The sequence below is a fragment of the Pseudophryne corroboree genome, assembly GCF_028390025.1.
Source record: "Pseudophryne corroboree isolate aPseCor3 chromosome 3 unlocalized genomic scaffold, aPseCor3.hap2 SUPER_3_unloc_14, whole genome shotgun sequence".
Lineage (NCBI taxonomy): Eukaryota > Metazoa > Chordata > Amphibia > Anura > Myobatrachidae > Pseudophryne > Pseudophryne corroboree.
Window position 1 is genome coordinate 1,722,355 of NW_026967502.1, and position 12,538 is coordinate 1,734,892.

At 46.1% G+C, this 12,538-nt stretch overlaps 1 protein-coding gene across 1 annotated transcript in view; it reads right to left on the reverse strand.

The window, feature by feature from the left end:
- LOC134983408 (oocyte zinc finger protein XlCOF22-like) overlaps positions 1-11,906 on the reverse strand; it is a 33,177-nt gene extending 21,271 nt beyond the window's left edge. The window contains exons 1-4 of the mRNA XM_063949099.1: positions 11,822-11,906; positions 3,430-3,700; positions 721-784; positions 235-385 (exon numbers count right to left, since the gene is read on the reverse strand). Coding sequence (XP_063805169.1) covers positions 235-385; positions 721-784; positions 3,430-3,700; positions 11,822-11,906 — 571 coding nt within the window. The remainder of the gene's footprint in view (positions 1-234; positions 386-720; positions 785-3,429; positions 3,701-11,821) is intronic.
- Positions 11,907-12,538: the final 632 nt, after the last annotated feature.

The following is a 12,538-nucleotide window of genomic DNA, read 5'->3' on the forward strand; positions in this document are numbered from 1 at the left end:
ATTGGGAGGAGAGGTAGAAGGAAAGGGTAAAGTCTTCAACCTAAGTGACCATTCTCTGACAGAAGATGAACAATTAGTTTTAGAAAAGGGATTAAAATTCGCTCCCACATCTCAGATTAATTCTTTTGAGATGTATCTAGACCTCCAGAAGTTTGTTCGGAAGGTCAGTATAAAAAAGTTTTTTAAACAAAAAGGTGATATGAATCAGGAAACCTCTACCACAAACGCTCTTACCCCTTTTAAACCAAAATCCAAATTCTACCCTAAACACGTCAAAAATGGTAACATAGACTGTTTTAATTCCATGGTTACTAAGGATCTCAAAAAACTCACTAATGTTAAAAAGAGGAACCTTACTAGGAAGGAATTTTCTGCCCTTGAGTCTCTAAGGAATAATGAGGATATCATCATAAAACCGGCAGATAAGGGGGGTGGGGTTGTAATTTTGAATAAAGAGGATTATCTACAAGAGATCAATAGACAACTGGGAGACCAACAAACATATAAAAAATTAAGGAGCGACCCCACCCAAAATATTACCAAGAAACTCCTTGAATTAACAAATAAAGCTCATGAAAAAGGTATTTTGACTAAGAACGAAATGGATTTTGTGTGTATACAGGACCCTGCTATTCCTACTATTTATGTTCTCCCAAAAGTGCATAAGCATCCCACTAAACCACCAGGGAGACCTATTATTGCGGGGGTGAATAGCATTACCTCTAATCTTTCCGCAATGGTAGATTTCTTCCTACAGCCTTTAGTTTGTAAAACCACTTCTTTCCTAAAGGATACAGGGGATGTTTTAAGAAAATTAGAAGCTATCCCCTAAAATGAAAACTGCACTTTAATTAGTGCTGATGTCACTAGTCTGTACACAATCATTGAATGGGAGAAGGGGAAAGAAGCTGTTACCCATTTTTTAAATACTAGTGAGTACTCAGAGGATCTTAAAGATTTTATTTTAGAGTCCATTGATTTTATTCTTAAGAACAATTATTTTTATTTTAATGGGTCTTATTATCTTCAAATAAGGGGAACCGCCATGGGCACCAGGTTTGCCCCCAGTTATGCTAATTTATTTATGTCTTATTGGGAATTAACTACTATTGATACATCCATCATGGGGGCAGGCCTGGTATGCTGGTGGCGGTTCATTGATGATGTGTTTTTTATCTGGCAAGGGGGGGGGAGACTCTCTTAATTCATTTTGTGAAGTTTTAAATCAAAACCATTTTAATATTGAATTGACTTTCAATAAAAGTGCAGATTTTCTAGTTTTTTTAGATTTGATTATTTATATAGAGGATGGATTAATATGTACTAAAACTCATGGAAAACCAACGGATTCCAACTCCTATATTGAAATATCGAGTGAACATCATAAGAGGAGGTTGGAGAATATTCCATTGGGGCAGTTTAAAAGACTGAAAAGAAATTGCACTGATGAAAGCACTTTACTTGAACAAACAAACTAAATGACTGCACGATTCCAACAAAAAGGATATCCAAAAAAATCTTTTGGATACTGCACAGCAAAAAGTACAAATTATTGATAGAAAGGAGTTGTTAAAAGAAAAAACTAAACCTATAACAAAGAACACTAGGTATGAATGGGCCTATATTACGAAATATGGAGCCCATCATAAGAAAGTGGAAGGTATCATCAGAAAAAATTGGAAAATCCTAAAGGATGACCCTATCTTGTGTGATATCCTACCCGAGCAACCTAGATTCATATATAAAAAAGCACCCTCTCTTAAAAATATTTTAGTACAAAGTGCCCTAAAAAACGAGAAAGGAGCGAGTGAACGTAATGTTGGATTTCATCGATGCGGAACATGTCTGATGTGTAAATCCACTACAAAAAAGGGAATAGAAAGAAAAATTACTGAATTTGAAATAAAAGGCAAGAAGTATAAAATAAGAGAATTTATTACTTGCCACTCACGCAATGTAATTTATCTTATAGAATGTAACTGCGGCAAATTATATATAGGCAAAACTACTAGAAGCCTTAAAACAAGAACAGCAGAACACATTTATAATATTAAGAAGGGTCTTAGCACCCATCCGTTGTCTGAACACTTTTCAGTGGTTCATAACAAATGTGAAAAGGGAATAAAAAGATTCCTTGGGATTCAACTAATTAAGGGAAATTGGAAGTATAAAAATACAGAAAGAAAACTTGCGCAGAGTGAAATGAAGTGGATTTACAATTTAAATACTTTACAACCTGAAGGACATAATTTTGATTTTGAGTTAAAATGGTTTTTAGAGTAATTTTAACTATTTTATGTGGGACTCTTTTTAATGTTTTTTTTTTCTCTCTCTCTTTCTGAGTCTTACATTAGAATGAAGATTTATTTGGAATGTTGGGATGCCTATCTCCCGGTATTAGGGATGGACTGGTCCGGAATATATAGTACGGCTAAGTTTTGGTGAGGAGATATGGCAGTGGATTCAACCTTTTTCCTGTATAACACCTTTTAAATGAATCAAAAGTGGAATTTACAAATGGCCGTCATGTGGAACGCAGCGGTGGAACGCATACGTCACATCCGGCAAGAGAAGTTGGAAGCCTTTCCCTTTTTAATTGCTGAGTTTCCTTTTGGGACACTTTTGGTAGATATATGTTAATATATTGAATATAGGGGATGTTTTATTAAGAACTTTTGAGATAGAAGTTTAGATGTCTCCAGCACGGATATACAAAGAAATTCTAAAATGGCCGCCATATGGAACGCAGCGGTGGAACGCATGCGTCACTTCCGGTCAGCGAAAACGGAAGAAGGTTTTGTTTTCGCTCCCGCAACCGTGAATTTTGCTATGAAATAAGTATCAGGTGGATGTGTTATTCAGAAATGCTGGGGACATTATATTTTATATATTTTATATACACTATAAAGATATAGCGATATTGGGACGCAAACGGAAGTGATGGATGAAGCGCATGCGTCACTTCCGGTCGGCGAATCCGGAAATGAGAAATGAGAATAATTGAAAGATTGTATCAATTAGTAAGGGTATAAATATCCATTTTGTTGTGATCCATATCATCCAAGCTTGAAAAAGGAGTTGTATGCTCCGAAACGCGTCGGTTGGACGATATGGATACCCTATTGTGAATGCACTGATTGGATTCCCTACTCAGCCTTCTAAAGACAAAAGCTTTTTGCGGTGGTGCCATCTGAACCACACTGGGAACTGATTGCTTTTTTGCTGAGAAAGCCATCTGCCCACCGCAAATTCATATAGAGGGTGAGAAATCTTATTTGGGACTAGTGCAATATATATGTTCATTCTGTGATCCTGTCTATGTTTTTATGTCAATATTGTGTCAATAAAACTGTTATTTTACACTACTCTCATCTTTGTTACAAAGGCGCCTATGCACACACAAAAAATCTTTTTTTGTTTGCATTGTACCATAGGGATATGGTGTTCCCTTTTTTTGTGTGACGGCTGCCCACTGTAACATTTATTGCGCACTTTGGATCTACTTTTCTATCTTTGAAAGAAGGGATCTCCGTAACCTCTAACACCTCCTTTATAGCCACAATCATGTACTGAATGTTTTTAGCTAATTTTGGATCTATTGCCCTGGAATCACCAGTGTCCACATAAGAATCAGCGTCTGTGTCGGTGTCAGTCTGTATAACCTGAGCAAATGACCTCTTATGGGACCCAGAGGGATCCCCTGTGGATGAAAACACAGAGTTTTGACAAATCACATCTTCCACAGGCTTTCTCCAAGTTTCTGCATGAGACTCAGACTTATCCAATCTCTTACTGATATGACTCACACTATCACGTAATTCTTTCACCCATTCAGGCTCATGGTGTGCCGGTAGCGCCACCACATTACCACTCTGTGTCCCCATAATGGTTTCCTCCGGGGAAGAACTCCCTGCCTCATACATGCCACACACGTGTACACCACACCACAGACACTCCGGGGCTTATAGGGGACAGACCCACAGTAAAATCTGTCAGAAGGATACAGAAGGAATTGCCAGCTCACAACTCAGCGCCAGTAATAAATTGTCTGTGAAACACAAAATGTCTACAGAGCTGCAGCGCTTTTATAATTACACAATGTACATAGCACCAAATTTCACTGCGCCCCCCCCCCCGTTTTACACTCTGATACTTGTTTCAGCAGTGAAGGAGGACCAGCGGTCTTCTCTGCAGCTTGGAGGGAGTGAAAATGGCGCTGAGCAGTGTGCTGTCTGTCTGAGGAAGAAGCCCCGCCCCCATAATGGCGCGCCTTCACTCAGACTTAGACTCATGTTTATACTGGCGGGGTTAGGACTGTGCCGCAGCAACTTATGCCCCTAATCTGCCAGTCCTATAAGGGTTCATGCTGCCCAGCGCACCCCACCTCCCCCCACACCCTGCACCCTGCAGTACCTGTGTGTGTGGAAGCATGGCACACAGCGTTCCCGCCCGCTGCGCAGTTCCTTTCTAGCCGTCCCGATGTTGAAGAGTCTTTTCCTCTTACTCCCCTGTCTTCTGACTTCTGGCGCTGTAAGGGGGGTGACGGCAGGCTGTGGGAGTGAGCACATAGCCGCAGCTAGCGTTCAGTACCCCTCAGGAGCTAATGGTGTCCTGTCAGCTTAGAAGCAGAGCCATGAAACTCACAGAAGTTGGTTCCTACTTCCTCCCCTAGGTCCCACGAAGCAGGGAGACTGTTGCCAGCAGTGCTCCCTGAAAATAAAAAACCTAACCTAAGTCTTTTCCCGAGAAACTCAGTAGAGCTCCCCTGGAGTGCATCCAGTCTGCCTGGGCACAGATTCTAAACTGAGGTCTGGAGGAGGGGCATAGAGGCAGGAGCCAGTTCACACTCTGGAAAAGTCTTAAAGTGCCCATGTCTCCTGCGGATCCGTCTATACCCCATGGTTCTGAAGTGACCCCAGCATCCTCTAGGACGTATGAGAAATAAGAAAACTTATGGCTGCTAAAAAACAGCAGCCCTCTGACCATGGTCTGGCTCCTGCCGCACCAAACAAAAAACTGACGTGCACATGCGTGTAGATGGTGACACTACAACTACTGGATGATCATTGTGAATGCCTGAGATATTGATACAATGCAAATTTGTTGAGATATTGTTTCTTTTTCAGATGGAACCATGGGTCGTGCACGTGATGCGACTGGCAAAAGGGAGCCATTGGTTTTGGCCGAGACCGGCATTTGTTTGTTGGTGATCCCTTGTAGACAGTGAGTAGTATCCATCTACAGTGGAAGAAGTATGGACACCAAGAATCTCAGTGGCGGAACAGTGGGCGAAAGCAGATCATGACAAATCAGGACCACAGGCATTTAGGGCGCCTAGCAACCACCAATCGTTCCAAACACATCAGGAACTGCACCAACAGTACAATGCCGGACCCAGCCAAACAGTCCTACAGTCCCAGATCTGGTGAATTGGAGGGCCACGTGAGATGTGGTGACACGTCAGACTGGTGCTCTGAAAACCAATCCAAGCCTTTCAGCCACTGTTCCGCCGCTGAGAGCAAACCTAAAGGTTAACACTAATGCTATAGCTGTTTTTATGGTAATTATTTTGAGCCATAGAGTAGGACCTGCAGTATAGTGGGTCCCTTGTCGGGGGCTGCAGGCTTAAATGCATTGAGCAATACATGAACTAAAACTCCACTGTTTATTATTGTTAGTTAAAATAGTAATGCAAGACACATTTATGTATGTAGTAAGGCTACTGGGAGACCTTAGATTGAGCAATATTTGATCTGACCATTACATTCCCTAAAGTCATAACCTCAGAACTGCACAGAGCAGGAACTATTATTCACAAGTAATTAGGAATGTGTTCATCATGAACAAGTCCACAATTACCGTCTGAAGGTTACACAATTATTTCAAGTCTACACTGATATTTGAGAATAAAGCCTTTAACAGAAAACACCCCTGAAGAAGTCACTATTGAGAAAACGCGTTGGAAGACACGCAATTTGGATTTAGAGTGAATTGGAGTAGATAAGAACAAGCTCGCCCATGCAAGGGTGAACACAAGTGCAAAACGCTTGTCTTATGATTATACACATATGTACTTGTTATAAGATTTTAATCTGTTTTACTTGAAGTTCAAGATTCAAATTTCATTTTATTTCTGAATCTTATGCGAATTGTATTTGGTGAGCTCAGGTCTACCGTATAGCAGGAAATTTTTTCATACCTGCATCATCTAACAAAATGCATATAAATTAGGTGCTCCACAAAAAACAATACTAATTATATTATATACATACATACATATATACACATTTATATATAATCACTAATAATAAACTTCTGCTTGTTATTTTTAATAACATTACAGTGTTGTGTGTAATAACTCTCTACATGTGATATTTGTCATGGATAGCCTTGTGTTATAAACACCCAACTGAGAACAGGGCTGATGGCGGAGGAGGGTGTAGGATAAGAGATTGCTGTAGTGACTGAGCAATGAGAATATGTGACTTCTGTAATAAGTGTTTATTACTCACCTGTGCTGATATCTGTAGGGATCTCCTCCTCCTTACACTGCTGATCACCCCTCACATACGTCTCTTCTTCTCCCTCTGTATCTTCTGCCTTTATATCAGTCACATACGTCTCTTCTTCTCCCTCTATATCTTCTGCCTTTATATCAGTCACATACGTCTCTTCTTCTCCCTCTATATCTTCTCCCTTCATATCAGTCACATACGTCTCTTCTTCTCCCTTCATATCAGTCACATACGTCTCTTCTTCTCCCTCTATATCTTCTGCCTTTATATCAGTCACATATGTCTCTTCTTCTTCCTCTATATCTTCTGCCTTAATATCAGACAGACGTTCTATCTAAATAACCAAAAAATAAAGATATTTATGGTAAGAACTTACCGTTGTTAAATCTCTTTCTGCGCGGTACACTGGGCTCCACAAGGATAACATCGGGTGTAGACTAGGATCTTGATCCGGGGTACCAACAGGCTCAAAGCTTTTGACTGTTCCCAAGATGCACTGCGCCACCTCCTCTATAACCCCGCCTCCGTGCACAGGAGCTCAGTTTCATTAACCAGCCCAATGCAGTAGCAGGTATCAGAGACGACAATCGCTCGTAGCCAAGTACACTACACACTCACCACAGGAAAGGGTGTCAGTGGCTATGCCAATACCAACCCAAAGAAGCTAAGTGTGTCAGGGTGGACGCCTTGTGGAGCCCAGTGTACCTCGCAGAAACAGATTTAACAACAGTAAGTTCTTACCATAAATCTCGTTTTCTGCTGCGGGGTACACTGGGCTCCACAAGGATTAACATCGGGGATGTCCTAAAGCAGTTCCTTATGGGAGGGGAAGCACTGTATCGGGCACAACAACCCGGTGTCCAAAGGAAGCATCCTGGGAGGCGGTAGAATCGAAGGCATAGAACCTTATAAACGTGTTCCCAGAGGACTACGTTGCCGCCTTGCACAACTGTTCAAGGGTCGCACCATGGTGGGCCGCTCAAGAAGGTCCTACCGACCAAGTAGAATGGGCTTTAATGGTAGCAGGAACCGGATGACCAGCCTGTACATAACCATGTGCAATCACCATTCTAATCCACCTGGCCAAAGTCTGCTTGGAAACAGGCCAGCCACGTTTGTGAAAACCAAACAACACAAAAAGAGAATCATATTTCCTAAAAGAGGCAGTTCTCTTCACATTGATACAGAGAGCCGGTACCACATCCAAAGACCGCTCTTTGGAAGACAACTCAGGAGAATTAAAAGCCGGAACCACAATCTCCTGGTTAAGGTGGAAGGAAGACACCACCATAGGCAAATAACCTGGCCGCATTCTAAGAACTGGCCGTTCACGGTGAAAAATGAAATAGGGAGACTTACAGGATAAGGCACCCAAGTCCGATACCCTTCTATCTGAAACAATCGCCAGCAAGAAGAGGACCTTAAGGGACAGCCACTTAAGGTCAGCAGAGGCAAGAGGCTCAAACGGAGACTCTTGTAAGGCCTCCAAAACCACCGACAAGTCCCAAGGGGCCACAGGTGGCACATATGGAGGCTGAATCCGCAGCAAACCCTGAGTGAATGTATGGACATCAGGTAGGGTAGCTATCTTTCTCTGAAACCAAAGGAACAAAGCAGAGATGTGAACCTTGAGGGTTGGCAGAGATGTGAACCTTGAGGGAGGCCAGACGCAGGCCTAAGTCCAGGCCCTGTTGTAGAAAGGCCAATAGTTTGGCCGTACTGAACTTCGAAATGTCATGATTATGAGACGCACGCCAAGTGAAGTAAGCATTACAGACCCTATGGTAGATCCGAGCAGAAGCCGGCTTACGGGCCTTCAACACAGTTTGAACGACCACCTCAGAAAAACCCTTGGCACTCAGGACGGAAGCTTCAAGAGCTACGCTGTCAATGCCAGACTGGCCAAATCCTGGTAAACACAAGGGCCCTGAACGAGGAGGTCCGGTCGTTGTGGAAGAAGAAGGGGACGATCCCACGTGAGTCCCAGTAGTTCGGAGAACCAGTGCCATCTGGGCCACGCTAGCGCAACCAGAAGTAGGTTTCCGCCTTCTTGCTTGAACTTCCGTATTACTCTGGGCAGGAGTGACACCGGAGGGAACACATAAGGTAGCTGAAAGTTCCATGGTATTGCCAGAACGTCCATGAACGCAGCTTGAGGATCCCTTGTACTTGCTCCGAAGACTGGAACCTTGTGATTGTGTCGAGATGCCATCAGGTCCACATCTGGAAGGCCCCACTTGTCCACGAGGAGTTGAAACACTTGTGGATGGAGGCTCCGCTCTCTGGCATGTACGTCCTGATGAATGAGAAAGTCCGCTTCCCAGTTTAGGACCCTCAGAATGAACACTGCCGATATGGCTGGCAGATGATGTTTCACCCACTGAAGAATCTGTGATACTTCCCTCAATGCCATGTGGCTTCGAGTGCCGCCCTGATTGTCCGATTCTACTTGAACAGGTCTGTTCAGTATGAGATGCTGGGCCATTGTCAACGCATTGAACACTGCCCGCAGTTCCAGAATATTTATCGGGAGTAGAGACTCCTCCTTGGTCCACCGACCCTGAAGAGAGTGCTGTTCCAACACTACTCCCCAACCTCTTAGACTGGCATCCGTCGTCAGCAGGACCCAGTTGGATATCCAGAAGGGACGGCCCCTGCATAACCGTTGGTCCTGGGGCCACCAGCTCAGTGACAGGAGGACCCCCGGAGACAAGGAGATCATGTGAAACCTGATCCGGTGAGGCAGGCCATCCCACTTGGACAGAATCAACTTCTGCAGAGGGCGAGAATGGAATTGAGCATACTCCACCATGTCGAAAGCCGACACCATGAGACCTAGCACTTGCATTGCCGAATGAATCAACACTTGCGGACGAGATAGGAAGCATTGAATCCTGTCCTGAAGTTTTAGGACTTTCTCCTTAGACAGGAACAACTGCTGGTTGTGAGTGTCCAATAACGCTCCCAGGTGTACCATGCTCCGAGCTGGAACCAGGGAGGATTTCTTCCAGTTGATCAGCCACCCGTGGGCTTTCATGCACTGGACCGTCAGATCGAGATGACACAGGAGAAGAAGATCTGGGGAATTCGCCAGGATCAACAATTCATCCAGATACGGCAGGATCCTGACCCCTTGACGGCGGAGTGAAGCTGTCATGACCGCCATAACTTTGGTGAAAACTCGGGGAGCCGTTGTCAAACCAAAGGGTAACGCCCGAAATTGGTAATGTAGGTTGCCCACCGCAAACCTCAGGTACTGCTGATGAGATACCGCAATAGGAATATGCAGGAAGGCATCCTGTATGTCCAGGGAGACCATAAAGTCCCCAGGCTCCAAGGCCAGAACAATAGAGCGCAGAGTTTCCATACGAAAGTTGGGAGACCCGCACATGCTTGTTCAAGGACTTCAGATTGAGAATGGGCCGTGTTTTCGGGACTAGGAACAGCATTGAATAGTACCCATTGCCTCTTTGAGCTAGAGGAACCTGTACCACCACTCCGGTGGACAGGAGGGAGTGCACCACCAAATGCCAAGTGTATGCTTTTGCCGGATCCAGAGGCACATCTGTCAAACAAAATCGATGAGGGGGACGATTCTTGAAAGGTATGGCGTAACCTCGAGTGACGACTTCCCTTACCCAGTTATCCGAAGTGGTCTGCAACCATTCATGGGCAAAACCTAGAAGTAGGCCCCCCACCTTGGGATCCCCCAGTGGGAGGCACGCCCCGTCATGTGGCAGGCTTGTCAGTTATGGAAGCAGGCTGATGGGCGGCCCAGGCACGCTTCGGTCTGGGCTTGGTAGGTCTGGAAGCACGAGCTTGCTTTGGGTACGCCTGACCTTTTGCTTTACCTGGAGTACGAAAGGACCGAGGGAAAGTACTTTTAGCCTTCTGTGCGGAAGGAGAATGTCTCCCTTGAAAGGAAGCACCTCTAGGGTTTTCTTGGAATCCACATCCACCGACCAGAATCTCAACCAAAGGATACGTCTTGCCAAGACAGACGTAGTAGCAGCCTTGGTCTCGAGCACCCCGGCATCGGAGGCTGCCTACTTAAGGTACAGAGAAGCCGTGGTAATATACAAGAGACATTGTCGAGCATGCTCAGACGCATTGGAAGGCAGATCCGCCTCAAACTCCTAAGCCCACGCCTCAACAGCTTCAGCAGCCCAAGTTGCTGCAATGGTTGGCCTATGCACAGCCCCCATTAGGGTATAAATCGCTTTTAAAAAACACTCCAGGGGCGTGGCCTAGCTGGATATGGAGTAGGACGTGATCTCCTAGCTCCCCAGCCTACATACTCCTGTATACTATCCTGCTGCCCTGTGCCCTACTGTGCTCTCTGAAGGGCTCCTGACCATTCTGAGCCGTGCTGAAGGGTGATCTTATGCCCTGCTTCAGTGTTGGTGGCTTTTCAAGGTACTGTGCCTCTCTGGCTGGGACTGGCCTGCATGCGGCCGGCGCCATCTTGAATTTCCCCTGCACAGGTCCACGGCCCTGCTTATATCCCCCAACTGCCCTGCTTCGCTCTGCTTTACCTGGGGGAAGAACCGTTGGATCCCGCCGTCGTGGGCGCCTGAGAGACTGGCCCCCTCCTGTGCTGGAGTCCCGCTGTAGAGCCGCTGCTGGTGTGTCCCTGCCGGGCGCCATATTGCGGTTGGCGGAGGTCGCGATCTCCGTCTGCTCGTTCCCCTGGCTGACTGCACCGCGGACGCTGTCTACACCTGGAGCGCGGTCCGCGACACCTGCTGTCCTGGGTGAGCTGCGCCCTGTCTCCCCCTCTGGTGCTGGATCTGCTCCTGGAGGATTGGTGGCTGGCGGGCGCCATCTTGGGATTGGCGGGGAGCGTGGTCTTGCTCCCTCCCGGACTCCCCTTGCTGCCTGGCTGCTTATCCTGTCTGGAGGGTCACTCTCTCTCCCCTCTACTGCCTGGGGGTTGCCTGGATCGCTGCAGGACTTTACTGTGTGAGGAATCCCTGCACTAACATCACACCTGTTCCTGCTATTTGTGTGAGAGAATAGTTTTTGTGACCCTGCTGTGACTTGTAGTTCTCTCCTGTTGCCTGTGGCTGAGAGGTGTGGGGTTGTGCGGATTGGTGGCCTCTCTCCTGCATTTACTAACCCCTCACACCCCCCCCCCCTCCTCCTCTGTGCTCCAGTGCTGCGTGGCTCACCGCTGACACACTTATCACAGTGCATGTTCCTGTATTAACGCTGACATACCCGTGCCTTCCTTCTGCCTCTCTACATTACCGCCTGTCCTGAGATTTATAACATACCTCCTATTCGTCGGACCCTGTTCTATAAACCTGATGGTCCAAAGACGTCGTTCCTCTGCTGCGGCCCGTTTAGCGCAATTTGCTCACATAGAGCGCACTCCTGTTTCTTCTGCATCGTCGCCGGCCTCCTCCTCTCACCCCTCGTCCAGCATGGCGGAGGCTGCTGAGGTCACCATGTCTCAACTTCTGCAAGCCATTACGGATTCTGAGAAGCGGCTCGCGGATAGGGTGGCGGAAGTTCATACTGACATTTCCCTTATACGCCAGGATATGCAGAAGCTCCGGGATAGAGTTGGAGAGACGGAAAACCGCATTTCTTCGTTGGAAGACTCCTATACACCTGTCCCTGCCCTTCTCACTTCCCTGGAAACAGAGATGTCTGCGTGCAAGCTTAAATTGACGGATATCGAGGGGCGTCTTAGACGGAACAATGTTCGCTTTGTGGGTCGACCAGAAAAGGCGGAGGGTTCTCAACCAGAACAATTCCTGGAATCCTGGCTGCTATCTATATTCGGCAAGGATTCGTTTACTCCACAGTTTGCTATTGAGAGGGCTCACCGTGTTCCTACTCGTCCTTTTCCCCCGGGCGCACCGCCTAGGACCTTCATCGCTAAAATTCTTCATTACAAGGACAGGGATACCATCCTACTACTTGCTAGGATTAAGGGCCCGCTGGAGCATGGAGGTCAGAGGGTGTCTGTGTTTCAGGACTTCTCGGCTGAGGTCCAGAGGTCCCGCGCGCAGTTT